Source organism: Oncorhynchus mykiss, chromosome 5 (genome assembly GCF_013265735.2).
Source record: "Oncorhynchus mykiss isolate Arlee chromosome 5, USDA_OmykA_1.1, whole genome shotgun sequence".
NCBI lineage: Eukaryota > Metazoa > Chordata > Actinopteri > Salmoniformes > Salmonidae > Oncorhynchus > Oncorhynchus mykiss.
Genome location: NC_048569.1, coordinates 79,954,982 through 79,980,594, shown reverse-complemented (window position 1 = coordinate 79,980,594; position 25,613 = coordinate 79,954,982). Strand labels below are relative to the sequence as shown.

Below are 25,613 nucleotides of genomic sequence, written 5' to 3'. Positions count from 1 at the left end.
AGATTCACCTGTCATTAGGTAAAATGACATTACATTGCAGAATGTTATCAGAAGTATCTGCTGTCTATCACTAAACACATCACTGCCAAACAGAGATTCATAGCACCTCATAACAATCTCAAATACGACTCAGACCTACATCCAGGTTCTGGAGGATACTCTAGCATACACAGAAGTACAACAAGTAAACAAGTAGCCGTATGACAGTAGCTTGACACATATCTTCTTACATTTTGCCTGCAGATGGAGCCAAAGCATTTATAGCTCATGTTGGTTAGTGAGAAACCACCAGGGAAGGTCTATATTCAGTAGGTTGCAATGTTCAGAGGCCGACACACAGATAAAAAAAAAGTTTAGTATATAGGTGTTAAACTCTTCTGCATACTTTTGATCTTTTTATCAGAGTATTCCCATATAAAACAGGACAGTCTGTGGTAACAGGTGCGTGTGCTGTTGAGAAGTGTATCTGTTGGCCCGTGGTTGGAGAGTTTTGTGGTGTGTGAAGACACCCTGCAGGTCTCTTCATGTTTGTTTTACTGCTTCTCTTCTCACTGCCCTGAGGGGAATCAAAATATAGATGATTGTTTATGACACTTATGAGAACCACAGACCACAGGTAGTTTGTCTCAAACGGCACCCTATTCGCTATATAGTGAACTACTTTTCAAAAGTAGTGCACCACAAAGGGAATAGGGTGCCATTTGGAACATATGCACACACTCAGCAGTTTATTGAGCTAGAACTGACAAACGAGAGAAACCACTGGCTGTAAAGAGATTAATACGCACTAATTTTAAAAAAATTCACCAAAACCTTTATTTAATGTGTTCAGACAATTTATTTCATTTATTATATTTGTTAAAAAAAGGAAACAACATTCAACGTCAGAAGTTTCAAACATCAAACCATCATTGTTAACAAAAACAATGGTGTCTGTGTAGTGATTCCCAGTGATATAGTATATGATGATGCAGGATAAATTGCACATTACAAGTATTATTTTTCACATTTATTTTCCCCCATACAAACACAGTCTTATCTAAACATACCCCACTCTGTCTTGTGATTTACAATAATGATGTTTAAGTAGTTTCTGTTTGAAAAAAGCTGACACCCCATTGACTTTGTAGTAAAGGCTGAAATAAGACCACATACCACAAAACCGAAAGACCAAACATACTGCTTTACATAAAAGGTCAACCATTATTGAGAAACCAATGACTGACAAACATAAAGCTGTGATGCAAAACCAATTAACAAAAACCTACAAACAGGAAAAAAAACTGATCTATATTTCACATTTGCCAAATTCTGAAGGTTGGTTCATAAAGCAGTAATTGCCTGTTCACTACTCTGCAGAACATTGACAATAAATACATTTGGCTTCTTCAACCTGCCACGCCCTGTCATAACCATCAGAGGGGCTATTAGAACAGGAGTGGGAAACTATGGAGGAACAGAAACGGTGTGATGTTAAAAGGTATGGAAAAGAGTTGATCAGAGTATTTGCATATAAAACGTGACAGTCTGTGGTAATAGATGGGTGTGCTGTTTTCCTGACTTGTGCTTAGAGAGTTTTGTGGTGAATGTGTGAAGTCGCTCTGCAGGTTTCTGCGTGTTTGTTTTAATTGTTATTTTCTCAATTCCCCAAGGGGAATCACAACTGATATGATATTTTATGACACCTATGAGAACCACAGACCACAGTGTCACCCTATGTGTTTTATTTAACCTTTAACTAGGCATGTCAGTTAAGAACAAATTCAGATTTACAATGATGGCCTGCCTCGGCCAAACCCAGACGACGCTGGGCCAATTGTGTGCTGCCCTATGGGACTCCCAATCACAGCCGGATGTGATTCAGCCTTGATTCAAACCAGGGACCGAACCAGGGACCGAACCAGGGACTGCCTCTTGCACTGAGATGCAGTGCCTTAGACCGCTGCGTCACAGTGCACTACTTTTGACCAGAACCACAAAAGCTGAAAGACCCAACATACTGCTTTACATAAAAGATCATCTATGATTGAGAAAACAATGACTGACAAACATAAACCTGTGAAGCAAAACCAATGAACAAAAACCTATAAACAGAAAGTCGGATATATACAAAAATATTCTCTGCATTATGGCTGAGTGCAAAGAGCTCTCACTGTTGTTTGCACTTTGCTGTGGGACTCTTTGGACTCTTGGGAGTAGAATCTTTATTGGAGCCCATCCTGAATTTGCTACGGAAAGATGAAGCCAATGGCTTTGGGGCCTGTTCTGACCCACCAGCTGCCCCTGCGGCCTCACCTGATGTCTCACCCGCAGCCTCCACTACTGTATCATCCACTGCTGCACCTGCCACTGCATTTATAGCCTCACCTGCCTCAACAGCAACCTCACCTGTAGCCTCTGGTGTTGAAGAGGTCAATTCTAGGTCCTCGGCCAATTCTTCGCTAGGGGACTCAATCTCTTCTTTAGCTACTGTGGACTCTGTCTGTTGGTCAGCACTAGCCTCTACTTCCTCAACTGTCTCAACAGCAGACTCCATCTCCTCTCCTACAACATTCTCACTATCGTCTACTTCTTCTCTTAGTGTTTTGACTTCAGCCATTTGGCGAGAGGTGACCAGACTTTCTCCCACCTCGTCATCCTCTTCAGATTCCTCTACATCACCTGTAGCCTTTAGGGCTGAAAAACCTGCTTCTTCTGCTACTAGTTCAACAGACTCCACCTCACCCTCCACAGTCACTAAGTCTGCGCCTCCAGATAAATCTTGATCAACAGAAACTTGGCTCTCTCTAACAACAGTGCCCTCGTCTATCATTCCATCACCTGACGTTGGCATCAGGCCTGTAGTATACTGGCTTGGTATGTCCTCTATGTTCTCTGAGTCTTGTGTTTCAGTCTCTTCTGATGTCTCTATGTCCTGATCTACCTCTGTGTACTCCTGTTCTGGTGCTGACTCATCAAATGCTTCACTCTGTACCACAGAAGTATCTGTCACCTGGGAAGACTCCACCTCTCCCTCCAGCTCTCCCTCCATCTCTTCCACCCCTCCCTCCATCTCTTCCTCCACCTCTCCCTCCACCTCCTCCTCTGTCGCCTGGGAAGACTCCACCTCTCCCTCCACCTCCTCCTCTGTCGCCTGGGAAGACTCCAGCTCTCCCTCTAGCTCTTCCTCCATCTCCACCTTTTCCTCCTCTTCTCCCTCCATCTCTTCCTCCACTTCTTCCTCCATCTCTCCCTTCACCTCTCCTATCTGAGCACTCAGCGCTGCCTCCTCATCTCCCTGACTTCCCTCCTCCTGGACATCAGTGTCGCTATGTGATATTGGCTGATTCTGCCGCAACTCTGACATCAATTCCTCCTCAGGACTACCCTCTTCTTCTTGGCCATCAAGTGCACTGTAAGCCGCTATGAGCAATTCTGATTTTAAGAAAACTTCTTCAGGTGCCTTCTCATCTAACTGAAGCTGTGACATAATTTCCTCCTCAGCTGTACCCTCCTCTTGGCTATCAGTGATGTCATCAACTGTGACCGGATCTTGCTGTGCATCTGATACCATCATCTCTTCTGTCTCAGTAATACCCTTCTCTAGTTGACCGTTAGTGACTGGATCCACCGTTAGCTGAAATTCCTGCGATTCTGAAACCACTTCCTCTTCCAGAGTCAGTTCTGTTGATTCTTCCTCGGTTCGCTGATCTGTACCAACTAGATCGATAATGTCTTCTTCCTCTTCTGGCTGATCTGTACCAACTAGATCTATAATGTCTTCTTCCTCTTCTGGCTGATCTGTACCAACTAGATCTATATTGTCTTCTTCCTCTACTGGCGGACCTGTATCAACTAGATCTATAATGTCTTCTTCCTTGGCTGGCTGATCTGTACCAACTAGATCTATAATGTATTCTTCCTTGGCTGGCTGATCTGTACCAACTAGATCTATATTGTCTTCTTCCTCTACTGGCTGATCTGTACCAACTAGATCTATAATGTCTTCTTCCTTGACTGGCTGATCTGTACCAACTAGATCTATAATGTCTTCTTCCTCGGCTGACTGATCTGTACCAACTAGATCTATAGAGTCTTCATCCTCAGTTGGCTGATCTGTACCAACTAAATCTATAATGTCTGATTCGGACATGGATGCTTCTTCTGAGGAGGCCTCGACTACCATGGACACATCCTCATCGGACAGCTGGTCCTCAGAGTCAACTAGGCCTTCTTCATTGAGAGCTCCAGAAACTTCATTTAATTGAGTTGATGCATCTTCATCTGTTGGATGGCTTGACTCAATAGATTGGTATGTTACTTTGTGTTCCAGTGACTCAGATGGCTCTACCTGTTCTGTTGATGGCTCTGAGGCCAAAGCTAAAGTTACGGGTTCTTCCTCAGTCACAGCTGTTTCTTTTGTCTGTTCTAAAGGCTCCTCTTCCTCCTCCTCCTCATTCTCTTCCTCCTGCTTTTCCTCTTCTTCCTCCTCCTCTTCTTCCACCTCCTCCCCTTCCTCTTCCTCCTCTTCCTCCTCCTCTATTTTCTCACCTGGTTCACTATGGCCCTCAAACACCAGTTTCCTCTCAATCTCTGCCACTGACTCAAATGACTCTGGTATTTCAACAGTAACCGGAGTTGGTTGAGAATCACCTGTTGGCGCTGCCCCCTCCATCTGTCCACGGCTACCCCCTGGGGGGCTCAGTGGCACCCACATTGGGAGTCCCTGCGATCCTATAACTATCTGCCCTATCCCCCCTGGCCCCATTTCAGCCGGCCCAACCCCAATAGGCCCACCCCCAACCTGCCTCACCCTTGTAAAGGTGTGTCCTGGCATAACGCCATACACACCTCCACCACCCCCACCCACACCCTGGGCTGCCAGGCCTAAAACCCCCTGAGGGGGAGCAGCCTCCTTCACCAGGAACGCACCCCTGGGCAAACTGCCCTGAGAAGGTACACCTGGGACCCCAGACCCCACCTGTGGCTCTCCACTTACATTAACCTGCCTTTCCATGTAAACATAGTTACCATCAGGGCTGTGCCCCACTACAGACAGACCACCCAGGCCACCCCTGGGTAGGGAGCCTTGGATCCACCCAGGGCTTCTGGGACTACCCAGCCCCAACATGGTGGGGCTTCCTGGGGTACTGGGACTGATGGGGCTTGTGGAGGTCTCTGATATGACCCTGTTGCCTTGGATGACAAGGCCTCCCAGACTTCCCATGCTTCCAGACATAGGGGGCCCGTTGAGCACTACCATACGCTTTAGGTTGGTGGTAGAGCCGCCATCAGCCAGTACATACTGTATGGGTTGCATCAGGGGCTGCACCACGGGCTGCATGGTGGTGTAGTACATAGGCTGTTGCTGCAGCAGAATCGTCTGCGTAGGAGGCGGTGGGAAAGTGGCGGACTGACTGTTAGAGAAGTTACTAACCCCAGTGGCAGGGGGACTGGTGGGAGGTGTTTGGGAGATATTGACTCTGCTGGTGCTGGTAGACGATTGGTTGATATTGACATTTCTAATGGAAGATTTGGTGATGTTAACATTGCTGGCGGTGACGATGCTCTCTCTTTTGATTTCGGGGTGTTTTGGCTCGAAGATGCGCTCCACCATTCTGGGTTTGGGTTGAGGTTTGGGTTGAGGTTTTGGAGGAGAGCAGATGTCAGCCAGGGTCTTGAACTTTGGCCCCAGGTCATTGAGGAACTGGAGGTCGTTGTCAGATTCCAGGAGGCTGCAGCATCCCACCGATCCGACAGGAGAGCCCTGGCCCTCGTAGTCATACACCAACTTACTGTCTTTCAATGGAGGGTTCTGAGATGCACATGTCACTTTCTGCATGAGGGGATAAGATAGACTAATTTGACATACCGTGTGCCTTTTGTGTGATCAGAACTTAGATTGTACATGCTCGAGACCTAATGTTGTATATGTTGGGGACCTAAATCAAATGTGGTCATAAGACATTTTCAACAGTTTCTGCATTATTGAAATACAGTATTTTCCATCATAATAAAGATATAAAGATGTTCAACCATTTACCTGTGAGTAGTAGCCATCCAGGAAAGTACATGGGAGTGCCATGTCCTCATAGATGTCTTGTTTGACATGTGAGGTGTGTGTGGCGTATCTGGAATGCATGGTGCTGCTTCCCAGCCCCATACTAGGCTCAAAGCCTCCACCGTTCTGGAGTCCATAGGTGTAGTCCATCTCCATACCCATGTGGCTCTGCTCCCGACGCAGTGTGTGCATGTCCTCACTGGAGACCCCACTGCTCTGACGTATATTGTTTGTAGTATTACGTGAGGATTTTGTGGCGATGTTTGCTGGCCGAATTGATCCTGTTCCTAGTGCAGCCCTTCCATCAGTTACGGTTGTAGGAATACTGAGTAGGGGCACCTTCTACACAACAAAACAAAAAAACAAATAGACTATCAAACCGACATGTTGATACATGTCAAATAACTATTCGAATGCAACACAAACTTAAAATGACCTATTTTACATACAATGAAAGTTTGTGGACATTCCTTCAAATGACTGGATTTGGTTATTTCAGCCACACCCGTTGCTGACCGGTGTATAAAATCAAGCACACAACCATGCAATCTCCATAGCCAAGAATTGGCAGTCGAAAAGCCTGTACTGAAGAGCTCAGCATAGGATGCCACCTCAGTTCATCATATTTCTGCCCTGCTAGAGTTGTAAAGGCTGTTATTGTGAAGTGGAAACGTCTAGGAACAACAATGGCTTAAACGCGAAGTGGTAGACCACACAAGCTCACAGAACAGGACCGCTGAGTGTTGAAGTGCATAGCGTGTACTGAGTTCCAAACTGCCTCTGGAAGCAACGTCAGCACAATAACTGTTTGTTGGGAGCTTAAAATCACCATGCGCAATGCCAAGTGTCGGCTGGAGGGGTGTAAAGTTTGCCGCCATTGGACTCTGGAGCAGTGGAAACGTGTTCTCTGGAGTGATGAATCACACTTCACCATCTGGCAGTCCGACGGATGAATCTGGGTTTGGTGGATGTCAGGAGAACGTGCCAATGGTAAAGTTTGGTGGAGGAGGAATAATTTGGGGCTGTTTTCTTGGTTCGGGGTTGGCCCCTTAGTTCCAGTGAAGGGAAATCGTAATGCTACAGCATACAATTACTGTACATTCTAGACCCTTTCCTGTTCAGCATGACAATGCCCCTGTTCACAAAACGAGGTCCATACAGAAATGGTTTGTCAAGATCGGTGTGGAAGAACTTGACTTGCCTGCACAGAGCCTGGACCTAAACTCCATCGAACACCTTTGGGATGAATTAGAACACTGACTGCAAGCCAGGTCTAATCGCCCAACATCAGTGCCCGACCTCACTAATGCTTGTGGCTGAATGGGAGCAAGTCCCCTCAGCAATGTTCCAACATCTAGTGGAAAGCCTTCCTGGAATAGTGGAAGCTGTTATAGCAGCAACGGGGGGACCAACTCCATATTAATGCACATGATTTTGGAATGAGATGTTCGACGAGCAGTGTATATAGTGGCCATATAGTGTATTTACGTAAAAGCATTGAATATGTATGTCACATACAGTATGTTGATGTTTGTAATTGTGAATATTTTACATATAATAAGCTATGCATCTCATAACTGACATAAACTGACAAAATAGTTACAATGTCAATATGGGAACTTGAAGAAGGCATCACCTTATCCTCTCCCTTTCCCTCAGTGTGGTAGGATATGAGGTATTCCTTGGCATCGAATGGCAAGTCAGTGAACTGGTCAGCGAAGGCTCCTCTACACTGACAGAACAGCAGCATCAGAGGTACCACTGCAAACACAGAGCCAAGGAGACACACTTCAGGGGGAGTATGAACGTGTGTGTGCGCACGTGTTGTGTCTATATGAACTGATGTGTATTCCTAATAAACTTGTGAGGCATGACTTTGTGTGTGTGTGTGTGTGTGTGTGTGAAATATGAGTGTCTTTAGCATAGCCCAACTCACGTAGCAGAACACAGCTGGCTAAGATGAGCAGTCCGATGGCAGGGGTACCAATTATGGCTCCGGTGGTCTTTTGGCGTAAACTGATAGTCCTGGAGCCACAGTCTTCCCCCTCCAAACAGGTACATACCTCCACCTTGAACACCTGTGGCTCTGGGCAGGACAGGCCCTGCTCGTCTGCTACCGCCACCCTCACCTCATACTCACCCGGCCATAATGCCTCAGTAGATCTCAAGACAGCCGTCGTGCCTAGGATATGGAGGGATGTAGGGAGAGAGAGAAACAGAGAGAGATACTATGAATCTCCATGAATATGGATGAAATGTTTGACTGCATCATTACAGTGCATATTAACTTCATTTATGTTGGTAAGCTCTTACTTTTATGTCATTTGTTTTAATAGAATTGTTGGTGTGAGGGGTTTGAGTGCTATTCCAAGCAGTTAAGGGGGCAGAAATATCATTGTCTAGTTCCTCTTCCTAGTGAGAAACAGTTAGACAATGGACAGTGCCTTCAGAAAGTACTCATACCCTTGACTTATTCCACATTTTGTTGTTACAGCCTGAATTCAAAATGGATCAAAAAATTTTTTCCACCAATCTACACACAATACCCTATATCGACAAAGTGAAAACATGTTTTTTTAAATGGATTTAAATGAAATACAGATATCTCATTTACATAAGTATTCACATCCCTGAGTCAATACATGTTAGAATCACCTTTGGCAGCGATTACCACTGTGAGTCTTTCTGGGTAAGTCTCTTAGAGCCTTGTACACCTGGATTGCACAATATTTGCCCATTGTTCTTTTCAAAGTTCTTCAAGCTCTGTCAAATTGGTTGTTGACAGTGGTGGAAAAAGTACTCAATTGTCATACTTGAGTAAAAGTAAAGATACCTTAATAGAAAATGACTCAAGTAATAGTGAAAGTCCCCCAGTAAAATACTATTTGAGTAAAAGTCTAAAAGTATTTGGTTTGAAATATACTTAAGTTTCAAAAGTAAATGTAATTGTGAAAATACACTGATTCCTTATTTTAAGCCAACCAGACGGCACAATTTAATTTTTTATTTATAAATAGCCATAGATTTTAAAGCAGATTGAAGTCATGGATGAGTCCATGCAATGTATTATGTCACTTATTAAACACATTTTTACCCCTGAACTTATTTAGGCTTTCCATAACAAATTGGTTGCGTACTTACTGACTCAATTACATTTCATCTTTAAATGTTTAATTCATTTGTACAAATTTTTAAAAACATAATTCCACTTTGACATTATGGGGTACTGTATTGTGTGTAGGCCAGTGACACATAAATGGCAATTTAATCCATTTTAAATTTAGGCTGTAACACCAAAACATGTGGAAAAGTCCAGGGGTGTGAATATGTTCTGAAAGCACTGTAAATGTTCCTGTACTGTTCTTACCATTGATGTGTTCTATTTCCCATTTGCCACGTGTCCCCTCAGCCACCACGGTGAAGGTGAACGGAGCTCCATTGGGCGAGACATCCTCGTCGAACGCGGTGGCGTTGACCGCATGTTTGCCCGAGCACACGCTCTCATAGGTAGTAGTCAGCATGGGGCAGTGGTCATTGGAGTCTTGGACCTGGATGGCTATGGTGCCCGTGGCTGTCTTAGAGGGCATATCTGTAAAACAATAGATGTTTTCATAGTCAAACTCATACAGACCACAGTTTCAGGCATACTAATGACAAGTCTTATAATGCATTGTAACTGGATCATATTGCATTATACTGTACCTTTCAGCATTGAGTGAAGTGTTACCACAGGGACAGTACTTTGGCTTGATACACTCTTAAAAATAATGCTTCCAAAAGGGTTATTTAGCTGTCCCTATAGGAGAGCCCTTTTTGGTTCCAAGAACAATGCTTTTGGGTTCCATGTTAAACCCTCTGTGGATAGGATTCTGCACGGTTCTAGATATCACCTTTTGTGTAGCTCTGGGACCTTCATTTTAGTTTACAGTGCCTTCAGAAAGTATTCACATCCCTTTAATTTTTCCACATTTTGTTGTTACAAAGGGGATTCAAATGGATTTAATTGTCATGTTTTGTCGACAATCTATATAAAATACTCTCTAATTTCATTAGAAGAAATATTCGAATGTTTGTAAAAGATAAATAAAACACTCTACTGTATCTTGATTAGATAAGTATTGAACCCCCTGAGTCAATACATGCAGAAATGTTTTGGTACCCTTCCCCAGAGCTGTGCCTCGACACAATCCTGTCTCTGAGCTCTATGGACAATTCCTTTGACCTCATGGATTGGTTTATGCTCTGACATGCACTGTCTACTGTTGAAACGTATATAGACAGGCCTTTCCAAATCATGTCCAATCAATTGACTATACCACAGGTGGACTCAAATTAGAAACATCTCAAGGATGATCAATGGAAACGAGATGCACCTGAGCTCAATTTCGAGTCTCATAGAAAAGGGTCTATTTTCTTATGTAAATAGGGTATTTCTGATTTTTCTTTTAATAAATTTGAGGAAAAAAAATCTAAAAACCTGTTTGCTTTTCTTTGTCATTATCGGGTATTGTGAGTAGATTGCTGAGCATTTTTATTTTTTTTATTTAATCCATTTTAGAATAAGGCTGAAACGTAACAAAATGTGGAAAAAGTCAACGGGTCTGAATACTTTACGAAGGCACTGTATCTATCCATTTTTATTTTCTGGATAAACTCATTAGTTTTCAGTTCTGATGGATAGACGTGTTGCTTCATGCTGTTGTTTTTGACAAGCATCTCTCCATTGTCATCACATTTGATTCCCTTAGTTGAGCAATAAGCCTACACCCTGACTAGTTAAGCTGTTTAAAAGGACCGGTCTCTGCTGTGCTTTTTCCAAGATGAATTATCTCCGGCAAATATTTCCACCCGCTCTCATAAACATTGAACTTGTTAAGGGAGGATGAGAGTTGAGCAACACACCCAGCTGTACTAGATTAGAAACTCAGTGGCAAGGCCTGGGCCAACAGCATAAGACAAGAAGATAATTTTGAATTATGAGAAGTATTTATGACAGTTACAGTTGAGGCTAATTTCTAACAGGCTAACCTTCATATTAATGTAGAAGAATGAAGATGACAGTCAATTTCTGTATTAAGCCCTAGCTAGACGCTAAAGTATCTTACAGTACCTTGGGTAATGACGAGTATCTTGGCAAAGTATGTCCCATTCACCAAGAACTTAGACTCTCGATCTGGCGTCTTGATAAGTCTTATCTCAGCTGTCTTGTCATCAATGGTCACCCAGTTGTCTGGGTCATAGGCTTTGGCATACCTGGAAAATGCAGTAAGGAATATGGATGAATATTAAGAAGACAACTTACAGACACATTAAGAGTCTGAATATGTCAACCCTTGGGCGATTCCTAATGAAACAAGAACAAAAAATACCATTATTTTGGATTTTCACCACTAAATTATTTTAGGCTAATGGTCCTTTGGAGAAAGGATTGTAGACAGATATTTGACATTTGTATCTTAAAGTGTAAATAATTAATTGAAGTTGGAATATTTGTAAAAAGACATGTTTAATCTGTACAAAGCAAAAGTTGTTGTCATTTAAACTTTACCGCTTGCTCTGTAATTGTGTAGTAGTAATTTGATTTCCAAATTACTACTACAGGTAGCCTGTAGTGGTTAGAACGTTGGGCCAGTAACCGGAAGGTTGCTGGATCAAAGGCCGCTGGGCAGGTAGCCTAGTGGTTAGAGCGAACCGGAAGATTGCTGGATCAAATCCCTGAGCTGACAAGGTCAAAATCTGTCGTTGTGCCCCTGAACAAGGCAGTTAACCCACTGTTCCCTGGTAGGCCATCATTGTAAAAAATAATTTGTTCTTAACTGACTTGCCTAGTTAAATAAAGGTTCAATTAAAAAAGATACACATTTCAAAACAATTCCTACACACATTTATGAATATTAACATGAATATTGAAAATATACCATTTTTGATTTGGCAAATGTGTCAATATATTGTTGAACATGATATAATCTACAGGCATATCAAAGTGGGATCTGCTGTTTTTAGTGTTATGACCCAATTTGTAAGCATTACTAACAGAGTGAACGTGAAAAGGATAACAAATGGTCGTCCTTTGCTAATTATTTGCAGGATGTGCAATGATGCAAGTAAAAGGAGGGATGTGATTGGGTACACTGCCTACTTTTCCAATTTCTCTGTATAAAATGGGCCATAACGTTAAACTAACAGTGATCCCACTATGGAACTTTGATATGCCCGAGTATTATGTTAAACAATGTAGAGAAACATTTGCCAAATCAAAATGTTATATTTTTTTAATATTCTTAAATGTATGTAAGTAATGTGTAATTGAAATCAAAATACTACACAAACTTTAGCTTTGTAACACCTACAACATGGAGTCTCAAAGAGGCTTGGGTGAGGCCAAAATGTCATCATTAATTATTTCTCAGTTATGCTTTTTAAAATGCAAATGTCAAATATATGTCAACAATCTTTCCTCCAAAGGACCTGTCTATGGATTACATTTAGTGGAAATCCTCAAAAACGTGGTCTTTTTTTGTTTTACTTTTGTGAGGAATCACCCTCTTATGTTTTTGGCATCTTAGCTTTTATATTACTGTTGATCACCAGACTGATAATTTTACCCGTTTCTGGTCATTTCCTTGGTCAGCCCACTAACCTGACGTTCTCAGCAGGCTCCCCTGTATCTCCGTCCACAGCAGGGTACGAGGCGATCACTCCATCCTTCGGCATTTTGTTGGGATCCTCAGAGACAGGCACAGGTTTGGTGCTGGGCTTAAATGCTGGACCTTCCGGCATGTTGTTAACTGCGATCGAAATCGGGTAGTTCTTCCCACCTTTAGGCTTTGGCTTTGGTTTCGGCTTCCCATTGGGATCAGGCTTAACACCAGGCCCAACTCCTGGTTTAACCCCAGCCCCAACACCTACCCCGGGCCCAGCTCCAGCATCTACATTCACATCCACCCCTGCATTCACCCCCACATCTCCCCCAACATCCACTCCTACTTCAACACCAGCCCCTGCTCCAGCCCCTGCCCCAGCTCCAGCTCCAGCCCCAGCTCCAGTTCCAGCTCCCGGCCCTTCCCCCCCAGCATAAACATCCACATCCATCGCTTCAGCACTCCCTACAACAAAAGGAGCTACGTTCTCAATGACTATTCCAAGTTCTAATTTCTGGACTTCCTCAAAATCTACTGCCTGTGGGTTTGAGATGAGGAAAAAATATATTAAACTCTTAGACATACTGCGTCAATAGGCATCTACAGAACTGAGTTTGACAACTCAAACCATATGTGAAACTACAGTCAGATAACATAAGCTCAAAATGTCCAAACAACATTGAGTGAGGTCTTCGAGTCCAGTCATACCTTGATCAGCTTCAGAATGCCTTCGTTGGTGTCTTGGTCCGTCTCGATGGAGAAGAGTCCGTCCTCGTTGCCTTGGGTGATGTGAAAGACGGCCCGCCAGTTATCTGTGTGTTCTAGATCTCTGTCCACTGTTTTGATCCTCATCACAATGACATCAGCAATGTTCTCGTCAACGTTCCCTGCATACTGACAGAACAATGGCAGGGATCAGTCTCAACAAATATACACTATGTTATACAGTATGTTTCTGCCATAGGTAACAGGCTGAGGTCCCTTTATTGTTTAATCCCCCACGTTACAATGGTACCGTACAAATATAAATGCCAAGCTATAGTTTGACATCTGATTGTGCTAGCTGAATGGCGGCCAGATACAGTCCTATAGAAAGTCTAGACCCCGTTGAACTTTTTTCACATTTTGTTGCGTTACAAAGTGGGATTGAGATATATTTAATTGTAATTTTTTGTTATTGATCTAAACAAAATACTCCGTAATGTCAAACTGAAAATACAATTCTACAAATGTTTACAAATTTAATAACTAAAATATAGTCGTTGCATAAGTATTCACCCCCTTTGTTTAGGCAAGCCTAAATTAGTTCAGAAGTAACATTTGCAGTGATGTAAAGTACTTAAGTAAAAATTCTTGAAAGTACTACTTAAGTAGTTTTTTGGGGGTATCTGTACTTTACTATTTTTTTTTACAACTTTTACTTCACTACATTCCTAATGAAAATATTGTACTTTTTACTTCATACATTTTCCCTGACAACCCAAAGTATTCGTTACATTTTGAATGCTTACCAGGACAGGAAAATGGTCAAATTCACACACTTATCAAGAGAACACCTGTTCATCCCTACTGCCTCTGGGCAGGCGGACTCACTAAACACAAATGCTTCTTTTGTAAATAATATCAGAGTGTTTTAGTGTGCCCCTGGCTGTCTGTCAATTTTTAAAACAAGAAAATGGTGCCATCTGCTGCATTATATAAGGAGTTTAAAATGATTTATACTTTTACATTTGATCCTTATGTATATTTTAGCAATTCCATTTACTTTTGATACTTAAGTATATTTAAAACCAAATACTTTTAGACTTTTTCTCAAGTAGTATTTTATTGGCTGACTTTTACTTGAGTAACTGTCTAGTAACGTATCTATACTTTTACTCAAGTATGACAATTGGGTACTTTTTCCACCACTGAAAAATGTGGCTTAACAAATCACATAATAAGTTACATAGACTCACTCTGTGTGAAATAATAGGGCTCGACATGATTTTTGAATGACTACCCCTTCCTCTGTCCCCCATACATACAACATCTGTAAGGTCCCTCAGTCAAGTATTGATTTTAAAGCACAGATTCAACTACAAAGACCAGGGAGCTTTGAGAAAGCCTCATAAAGAAGGGCAGTGATTGGTAGATGGGTAACAATAACAAATCAGACATTGAATATATCTTTAAGCATGGTCAAGTTAATAATGATACTGTGTATAATCTATTAAACCACGCAGACACACCATAGATGCAGTCATCCCTCTAAACTGAGCTGCAAGACAGGAAGGAAACTGCTTAGGGATGTCAGGCCATTGGTGATTTTAAAACAGCTACAGAGTTCAATGGCTGAGGATGGATCAACAACATTGTAGTGACCATAATAATGACCTAAATGACTGAGTGAATGCATCTGTATGCAACAAGGCACTAAAGTAATAATGGTGGCTGCATCATGGTATGGGCATGCTTGACATCTGGAGAGTTTTTCAGGATGAAAAGAAATGGAATGGAGCTAAGCACAGGTAAAATCCTAGAGGAAAGCCTACTTTAGTCTGCTTTACATCAGACACTAGGAGAGGACCTAGCCAAATCTACACGGGAATCGCTTACCAAGAAGACAGAGAAAGTACCTTAGTATCCGAGTTACATTTTTGACTTAAATCTGCTTGAAAATCTATGGCAAGACATGAAAATGTACCATATTGCACAATACAAGTTACAACATTCTTATAAGACTTACCCAAGAACACTCACAGCTGTAATTGCTGCCAATGGTGTTTCTATCATGTATTGACTCATTGTGGTGAATACTTAGGTAATCAAAATATATTCGTTTTATTTTCGTTTTATTTTCCATTAATCACTATTGACATGTATTTTGTGTAGATTGTTGACAAAAAAAATACAAATAAATCAATTTTATTCCCACTTTGTAACGCAACAAAATATTTTTAGAAGTTCAAGGGGGTGTAGACTTTCTATAGGCACTGTATGTATTTGAAGGATAACCTCAGTAAAATGAGGAAATGTATTATAAACATTTATTATTCATCATTAATATCATTCCCAGATTGTGACCCACTGGCATGGAAAACACAGCATGTAAAACAATCTCAGGAAAGGTTGAAACCTAGGCTGTATCTTTTACCTGCCCCTTCTCCAGTGTGGGGATGTTGTCATTGATGTCCAGGACCTTTATTTCCACAGTTCCTGTTCCCGTGTTGCCTCCAGCTGCCCCGCCCATATCTGTCCCTTGGACGATTATAGTGTACGAATCGTGAGTCTAGAAAAGATAGAGCAAAGAGACTTTCATACACTATTTCACATCAGACCTTGGTTCAGTTAATATTTGAGCTGCTTTTGATTGAGCTTGCCTGGTATACACTTGACTCTTCTGGCTACCAAATAGTCTGAAAATACCATACAGACCACAGGAGGTTTATGGCACCTTCATTAGGGAGAACGGGCTCGTGGTAATGACTGGAGTGTCATCAGTGGAATGGTATCAAACACATGGTTTCCAGATGCCATTCCATTTGCTCCGTTCCGGCCATTATTATGAGCCGTTCTCCCCTCAGCAGCCTCCTCTGATACAGACAGTTTGTAGGGCTGTCAAGGCCTCATCAAGTGCACCTCTCTGTCCAGTGTGGCATCCTTTACGGAGAGTTTCCCTGTATTCTCATCGATGGTGAACATGGCTCCGGACCCTGCTGGTTTCTGGCTGAGGATCTTGTAATGGATCTTAGAGTTGATGCTCCCCTCCTGATCATCATCTTTCCCAATGATCTGCATGATTTCTGTGCCTGATGTTTCACAGGGCAGGGGGCAATGGGAGAGGACATTGTGAGACATGTTATTCCAAGGGCAAGAGGCAGCCTCTATGTGTTTCTGGATTTGTTAAACACTGTGTGGTACATCGGATGATGCCCAATCTGATTGTGCAGCACCAATGAGAATAGGGTATCTGTCTTATATGAGGGCATTTGGCGGCAGGTAGTCTAGCGGTTTGAGTGTTGGGCTAGTTACTGAAAGGTTGCTGGTTCAAATACCCGAACCGACAAGGTGTAAAATATGCCATTGTGCTCTTGAGCAAGGCACTTAACTCTAATCTTCTCCAGGGGTGCTGTACTACTATGGCTGACCCTGTAAAACAACACATTTCACTGCACTTATCAGGTGTATGTGACAATTAAAAAAATGTCATGTACCTGCTTTGCTGGACTCTGCGATGGACCCAGAGTGGAGCTCAAAGTAAGGTGAGTTATCGTTCAGATCAATGACATGAATCTGCAGAGGAATATTTGCTTCCGCCAAGGTACCGTTTCTGTACCTGGCCACTCCAGTCAACTGGGACAGGGGGGAAATAATATAATATATAATATATATATATATATATATATGGGTTATATTGTTTCAGTTACATATTAACAAACACCTTATAAGCTGCAGTCATAACTGCCATGTAATTCTTATAGATGACAACTTCATAACATCAAGGAGACTCACGTTGTACATGGGGCATTTCTCCCGGTCCAGGATGCCAGTGATGCGTACAAAGCCGTTCTCGGGGTTGACAATAAAAAGGTTAAAGGGGGGTTTGTCAGCCCCCTTCCCTGCCAGGTAATACTCCACCTTCACCTCTTTGTCCTTATCAGAGCGGATCTGAACAAACAAATGACATTCAAACATAAGGAAACAGAGACAAAGGGATAATCACACCTGAATATAACCTGTGGAGTTCCTCAATGATCCATACATTTAAAACGTTTATATTATGGCCTGACGTCTTAAAAACATGTTTTTTACATGTCTAAATTAATTATTTCTAATTTCTAATGTATTTCATCTAATTATACGTATCTATGTTGTCAGTATAGTTGTTTATCATGTGTTAAAATTCCATAGGACTCAAACCACTTCTGCCTGGATGGAGTGACTCACGATTAAGGATTATGCCCAACTGCTTATTTGCATCCAAATAAGCATCACAACAATCAACTTCTATGTCTCTTTAGATGAAACAAGCTGGTGACCTGAATCTCTGCCTCCTTTTCTCGCATGAACCAAGTGAAGATAATACCTAGACTTATGCTCATCAGCCTTGCCTGCCAATGCCATTCTGGCAACCATGTGTTAGAAACCTGTTCTTGGTTTCATTCCTCCAAGCGATTAGTTTCTCATGCCATCCACAGAACAGACCTGAGTTTTAAATAGTGGTTGTATTCTTTCAAATACTTATTTTATTGAGCCTGCCTGGGGTGCCAGACGGGTGGGGTGGGTTTGCACTTTTGGAACTATTATATTGATTCTATTGTGCCAGCCAGGCAAGCTCAATCAAGTCCAGCTAAACAAAATAACAAAATAACAAATGTGCGAACAGTGGCGCAGTTTCACTTTATGCGGATTTCAGCTTATTTCAGTGGTCATTATGATTAGTCAGGTTTTGCTTGGTGTCTTAGTTTAGCAGACCTTGGCAATGTACTCTCTTTTTGTGTAGTCTGTATTCTCGTAGATTTTGGCAGGAGGCAGGATCCATTCTCTCTTCTGTCTCCTGAGATTCTTTCTTCGCATCTCTGCTTCTGCGTCAGCACTGATAACCTGGAATATCAAAAGAGCACATTCAGAGTTACAGGTAATCTTATACAGTTAACGTCTGTGTACACTAGACTGGAAATAAATATTGTTTCCATGCATTTGCCTATTTTCATATATAATAAGAGTTCTGATTTTCTCCATATAGGCCTCCCCCTTATTATAAATAACGTAGTCCCTGCGAGTAGAAGTTGAGGAGCGTGTTTCATGATTTCTAAAAGTGTTGAATAAAAACGCTGTTGTAGTTCTGATCATTGTCTTTAAGGCCCTCAATTAGATCAATGCAATCAGTGATTGATATAAAGGGGGACTGAAGGCCATTCATGGCAAAATCACTGATGTCAAATAACTTGGCAAATGCTCTTAAATACCCCATCTCTTGAAAAAATGGAACAGTGAGCTTTGTTTGGCCATTTTACTTGTTTTTTGCTAACCAAGTTGGCTAGTGAGTCTTAGTTAGCTAGCTAACGGTGAGAAGCCTACACAGTGTAGCCTAGTCAACATAGCGATAGCTACTGTTTACTGCACATGGTATCAGTGCGAAGTGACACATGCCAGAACGTGCCCATTATTTTGAAAGTGATAAACTCCTTGTATTTTTTTTAAAACAATTTGCCTTTATAGCCCCACAGTAAATAATCAAGCATAATTCAAATTCATTACATAGGCTTACATGAAATAAAATCTAGTGCTGTACATAAAATATATGTAAGATGTCCTTGAGTGTCCTGAAAGGCAACTGCCAAATAAAATGTATTATAATGGTCAATACTGTATATAGCCCTTTCGTTTCCCACCCCCTCCCTACTGCTTGCTATGAATTCCATCTGATGGTGTATGCATGTTTAGGCTAGTGCTTGACTTGGACTGAAATACAGCCCTCTATCGGTGGCACCACAGTGGTGCCCTAAAGTGGTGATAAACCCAGTCATTCTGGACAGAGGCTGCGCCCGGCCCGCCACAGGAGTCGCTGGTGCATGATGAGACAAGGTTATCCCTACCGGCAAAACCCTCCAAAACCCGGACGACACTTGCCCAATTCTGCGTCGCCCCACAGACCTCCCGGTCGCGGCCGGCTGCGACAGAGCCTGAGCACGAAACCCAGAGTCTCCGGTGGCACAGTGATGCAGTGCGATACAGTGCCCTAGACCACTGCGCCACCTGGGAGGCTCATCACCTACACTTTAATACCAAACACTGCATAGTGAGGATTTTTTATGAATCCCAAAGAATCGAACAAGTGAGCCATATGTTATTGTTGTATGATTAATACTGATGTGATGTCCACGTAAACATCTGGAATGTTTTGTTCTGAAAATTAAAGTGCAACTTTGTCATCCTCTAACAATGGCAATCATCATTGAGATGCCTGACCAGACGAGAGAGAGAGAGAGAGAAATATGGAGGGAGAGAGGTAACGAGAGAACAAGATATAGATGGAAATAGAGAACGAGAGAGGTTAATAAAGAGGGAGGGAGAGAACAAGAGAGAGAGAGAGAGAACAAGAGGGGGAAATAGAGAGAGAGAGAGAGAGACAGGGAGAGAAATAGACAAAGAGAACGTGAGAGAGAGAGCCCAGCTAGCAATGTGGATCTGGATAGATTCCGGCTGAGAGTCGGGACACCCGGCTGATAGTCAGACTCGGCCAACGTCATGGGGCCCGAGTCTAGGCCGCTGTCATGTGGCCCGAGTCTAGGCAGTATTACTTATGGCTTGGATTTGGGGATTGAGCTCGGGCCGATTCCGGTGTGAGATATCTGGCCCAAAAGTATTACTTGGTGCTCTGGACGATTGGGGCTACTCTCTGGCAGATGATTACACAGGCTGCTTTATATAATTAACATTTCATTATTTATTTATTTTTCCATATTTTCTCATTGTTTCTGTGGTCAAAAAATACAATTAACATTTAAATTAAATTCTTTAAGAGTCCTGTTTTAAGTAGTATTTTAGTATTTCAATACTTTGTGCAAGGCAACTGATAAGCATTAAAAACTTTGTGGATGGCGCCTCCCAAGTGGCGCAGCGGTCTAAGACACTGAATCGCAGTGCAAGCTGCGCTACTACAGATGCTAGTTCGAGGCCTGTGCCGGCGGTGACCGGGAAACCCATGAGGCAACGCACAATTGGCCCAGCGTCGCCCGATTTAGGGGAGGGTTTGGCCAGCCGGAATGTCCTTGTCCCATCGCGGTGATAGCAAATCCTGTGTCTGGCCAGGCGCATGCACGCTGACACGGCCACCAGGTGTATGGTGTTTCCTCCGGCACAAAATGTTTTTGTGGATGGATATAATTTGTATGTATAAAATGTAAGTATAAAATTCCGGTAGATGGAAACGGACCGATGTACTTGGGCCGATTCTGGGCGGTCATTCATTTTGATTTCGTGCAAAGTCCGACACCTGATTCCGGGCCAATTCAATCAGTTCTGGCCCCCCTGAGCCAATTCCTTGTGTGTGTGTGTGTGTGGTGTGTGTGTGTGTGTGTGAGCGAGAGAGACACTGACTGACTGACACTGACTGACTGGCTGACTGACTATTGGCACAGAAATAAGGCGGATTATGGCTACAGACGGGTTGCGTCTGTTTTCTGTCTGATCAGATAAAGATATACTCTCATTACGCACCAGCCAAGCTTCTGAGCGCAAAGGTCCCCTTTTGATTGCATGGCAGTGTTCTCCAACTGGCGGCCAGCCCAAGTTTTCTTAGCAAATTGTTTTGATATTTTTAATGTTGGACTGTAAAAACACCAGATTTTTTCAAATGTATTTGCAAAAGTATTCCCACGCATAATAGAGAGATGCATGTTATCGTATACAAATGTAAGCAAGGTTTGAAATTATTATGTTTAGTGAAATATTATATCTGTTTGGGCTCCTTGCAGTCAATTTGCAGACCTTCCGCTCAATAAAAAAATCTGCCAGCGGCTGAATCTAGTTGATGATTCCTGTTGTATGGTATCTAGCCTATAGATTATAAGCTGTGTTTGAACATGTACATAATGCATGTCCTAGATTGTGGCCTGTCTCTCTTTCTAGAGAGGAACATTTTGTCCCCTATAGTGTCCACACCTCCTGTTAGCTGGGGAGAAAGTTAGTGTTGATCACAGAGGTTTATTGCTTGAGGGAAATAGATCTGTCTTTTCCTGCCTTTACATTTGTATTTTGTACAAAGCAAATGACAATCATACTGTATGTTTTCAACCTGAGGCACGAGGCTACATGAACAGTACATGGTGTTGCAATGAGGCGGCAGGTAGCCTAGTGGTTAAGAGCATTGGGCCAGTAACTGGAAGGATGCTAGTTTGAATCCCCGACCCAGTAAATTGGAAAAATCTGAAGTTTTGCCCTTGAGCAAGGCATTTAACCTCCAACAACTGCTCCCCAGGAGCCAATTAGGTTGATTAAGGAGGCCCCCCGCACCTCTCTGCTTCAGAGGGGTTGGGTTAAATGTGGAAGACTCATTTCGTTGGAATGCATTCAGTTGTGCAACTGACTAGGTATCCCCTTTCCCAACAAGTGTGTGTATGTTCTGTTGATTTTTAGTGACCTATATTATTTGCATTGCATGTCAAACAAAAAGTATCTCTGTTGGAAGTACTTTACAGGTATGTGAAAGAGCGGTTGCATTTTTCAGCTTCTCCCTCTCTCTCTGTTTTGGATTGTGCTGTTCCTGGAATGGGTTAAGGTCGGTTGAGAGGCACCTGGAACAAGTTATGATTTTAATTGTGCCCATGGGCTTTTTCTTGCTTTTTAATTAATTACTTTTATTTAACCTTTACCTGTATACACTGAGTGTACAAAACATTAGGAACACCTGCTCTTTCCATGGCATAGACTGGCCAGGTGAATCCAGATGAGAGCTATGATCCCTTACTGATGTCCCACTGGCTATGTCAGCCATATGTAATGTGCTATATTTCATATAGAACACTTGCAGAGAGTCCTGAACTATGGGATCTCTATGGTGTCACCACTGTTCCATACCTTCCCGGGGTGTTATGGAGGCAGACACTGTGTACCTACTGCAAAGGCTGATGTTTCAACAGAGCGAGCTGCTGTTTCTTTGCAACTACCATCCACTTACTTGTACATTATGTACTCAGACTATACCCTGAACCCCGCAGGCCATGTTGTTATACAACAGGTTATCTGAAAAGGTCACCTGTTCAATCCACTTCAATCAGTGTAGATGAAGGGGAGGAGACAAATTTAGGAAGGATGTTTAAACCTAGAGACAATTGAGATATGGAAGGGCGCACCGGTTTGAGTGTGTCAAGAACTGCAACGCTTCTGGGTTTTTATCCCTCAACAGTTTCCTGTGTGTATCAAGAATGGTCCACCACCCAAAGGACATCCAGCCAACTTCACACAATTGTGGCGAGCATTGGAGTCAACATGGGCCAGCATCCCTGTGGAACGCTTTCGAAACATTGTAGAGTCCATGACCGACAAATTGAGGCTGTTCTGAGGGCAAAGGGGGTGCAACTCAATATTAGGAAGTTGTTCCTAATGTTTTGTACACTCAGTGTAAACAGCACTTATAAGATTACAATGGCTAATGAGTTAAAGCAATAATAAAGACCAAGATGCAACAAAGACCAAAGTAAAATACCACTTAGCCTCTTTGACTCACAACACACAGCACTGACTAGAAGAATGAAACCACACTGAAGAATCATGCATAGTATATTGTTTCACTGCATAAATCACTCATAATGAGGGTCATTGTGCTTGTCTGCATGGAATGAATGGGCTTCTGCAATAACTTGTTTGTCAACATAGTTGCACAAGCAACTTTGGAATTAGAAAAAGAGAACGTTCTCTGACACTAATTTCTTACAGCTATAGAGCAGGAATCATCAACAACATTCAGCCACGGGACAACTTTAACTTGAGCGGATGGTCTGGGGGCCGGAACATAATTACAAATTATTTCTAGGCTGCAAATTGACCGCAAGAAGCCCAAACAGATATAATGTTTGACTAAAACATAATAATTTTAAAACTTGCTTGCATTTGTTTACAATCCCGTGTCTCTCCATTATGTGTGAGAATACTTGGGAACAGATTTCTTCAATTAAAATCACCTGGAGCTGATTTCCTGATGTTTTCAGTCTTTTGTGTCACAAAAAAATAGTTTCCTTTAGTATTTTTTATTTTTTTTTAAAGATTGGGGGGCCAAATAAAACCACCCATGGGCCGCCAGTTGGGGAACCCTGCTAAAGAGGCATCAACAGTGTTTAAAGTTGTGCTTCCAGCTTTGTGGCACAAGAGCAAATAGGTGTTTTTATAAAGCACATTTAATAAGGCTCATGCCTAATTAAGACTAATACAAGACAGCAGATTGCAATCAAATTACCTAACCTGAAGCATAAATTATCTACTTGCAACAACAGGCTCTCCTTCAACATTTTATATTGACATTTCAATATAAATGATCATATTTCAATAAAGTGCCAGGGGTACTCACCAGTGCCACGATCAGCAGAAGCAGCAGGCAGACTCCTGCATGCCTGACCCTAGCCATGACAGTGTTATAGAGTCTGTACCATACAGACAGTTATTGTACAGTACAGTCCCCCTCTCTCTTTAGTCTTACTCTCTCCCTCAGAATGTAGAATTTAGTCTTGAGAATTCATGAGCGGGGTGTTAAATATGAGGGGAGGGAGGTGTCTTATGTACTTTCTCCTCAGGGACACTGGACAGCTACAGCATGTAGCTTACCCCTTCTCCCCCTCTCTTCCTCTGGGTGAATATTTTTGAAAGGTGTGTTCCTGTGTGGTGCTGACACAGGGAGCTGGCAGGCTGATATACTTTATAGTACCTTCCAGCCAGGGCGGTCGCAGTAACACTGTTAAACTGGCTCTGCCTGTCTTAGGTTGTGACCCAGATGGCACCTTATTCCCTATATAGTGCATTACTTTTGATCAGAGCCGTATGGGCCCTGGTCATAAGTAGTGCACTACATAGGAAGAAAGGTGCAATTTGTGACACAGACTCACTCTCAGTTGATAAAACATCAACAAAGGAAAACAGAGTCATCAACGTCAGCTTGTCTGATAAGCCAGCTGTGAATTACAGCTTGGCTCAGTCCCAAATTGCACCCTATTTCCTATAAAGTGCGCTAGTTTTGATGGACCCTGGTCAAAAATAGTACACTATGTAGGGAACAGTTTGCCATTTAGGACACATACCTGTCTTGGGTCTGATGGGATTGTTGTGTAAAAACCAGTGAGAATTAGTGGAGCGTTATTTGCAGCGTGTGGAATTATTCAAACCCTTGTACCATATGGAAAAAAAGTTGACTACTGGGGAAGTATGGTTGCTAAGCACGTATGACTGCTTATAATGTTAAGAGGGAAAGTTATTTGGGGGTAATTATTTTGAAATAGGTGTGGAAATACAATGACCATACCTGTTTTGTTTAACAAGTCACATAATAAGTTGCATGGACTAACTCTGTGTGTTCAACATAATTATTTTAAGACTACCTCAACCCTGTACCTCACACATACATTTATCTGTAAGGTCCCGCAGTTGAACAGTGCATTTCAAACAAAGATTCAACCAGAAAGACCAGGGATGATTCCAAATACCTCGCAAAGATGGGCACCTATTAGTAGATGGGTAAATATATAAAAAAACAGACATTGAATATCCCTTTGAGCATGGTGAAGTTATTAATTACACTTTGGATGGTGTATCATCAATACACCCAGTCACAACAAAGACACAGGCATCCTTCCTAACTCAGTTGCCGGAAAGGAAGGAAACCGCTCAGTGATTTCACCATGAGGAGGATGGTGACTTTAAAACAGTTACAGAGTTTAATGGCTGTGATAGGAGAATACTGAGGATGGAGCAACAACATTGGAGTTACTCCACAATACTAACCTAAATGACTTAGTAAAACGATGGAAGCCTGTACAGAATTAAAATATTCCAAAACACGCATCATGTTTGCAATAAGGCACTAAAGTAAAATAGCAAATATTGTTGCAAAGAAATTAACTTTATGTCTTGAATACAAAAGGTTATGTTTGGGGGCAAATCCAACACAACACATCCCTGAGTACCACTCTTCATATTTTCAAGCATAGTGGTGGCTGCATCATGTTATGGATATGCTTGTCATCGGCAAGGACTAGGGAGTTTTTTTAGGGGAAAAAAAATAAACAGAATAGAGCTAAGCACAAGCAAAACACTAAAGGAAAAGTCTGCTTTCCAACAGACACTGGGAGACAGATTCACCTTTCAGCAGGGCAATTGTCTAAAACAGACTTACCAAGACCACATTGAATGTTCCTGGGTGGCCTAGTTACAGGTTTAACTTATATCGGCTTTCAAATCTA

General features: G+C 42.2%; 1 protein-coding gene across 1 annotated transcript; it reads right to left on the bottom strand.

Annotated features, from left to right (window-relative positions):
- Positions 1 to 809: 809 nt before the first annotated feature.
- Positions 810 to 24,030, bottom strand: LOC110524640. Its single transcript, XM_021604485.2, has 14 exons — positions 23,732 to 24,030; positions 18,139 to 18,267; positions 17,176 to 17,331; positions 16,878 to 17,016; positions 16,303 to 16,472; positions 15,818 to 15,952; positions 13,390 to 13,575; positions 12,681 to 13,219; positions 11,151 to 11,293; positions 9,408 to 9,629; positions 7,977 to 8,222; positions 7,677 to 7,801; positions 6,023 to 6,382; positions 810 to 5,815 (listed from the first exon to the last, which is right to left on the bottom strand). The coding sequence occupies exons 1-14, from the start codon at positions 23,786 to 23,788 to the stop codon at positions 2,150 to 2,152; spliced, it is 6,273 nt and encodes a 2,090-aa protein (XP_021460160.2). The 5' UTR covers positions 23,789 to 24,030; the 3' UTR covers positions 810 to 2,149.
- Positions 24,031 to 25,613: the final 1,583 nt, after the last annotated feature.

Bases quoted from the DNA above. Each gene is read 5' to 3' on its own strand.
- LOC110524640 (XM_021604485.2), bottom strand. From the start codon at position 23,788: ATGGCTAGGGTCAGGCATGCAGGAGTCTGCCTGCTGCTTCTGCTGATC. The intron at 16,473-16,877 runs GTACATGACATT...GTGAAACATCAG, and splicing joins CGCAGAGTCCAGCAAAGCAG to GCACAGAAATCATGCAGATC. The intron at 6,383-7,676 runs GTGATGCCTTCT...TTTGTTGTGTAG, and splicing joins AGGGAAAGGGAGAGGATAAG to AAGGTGCCCCTACTCAGTAT.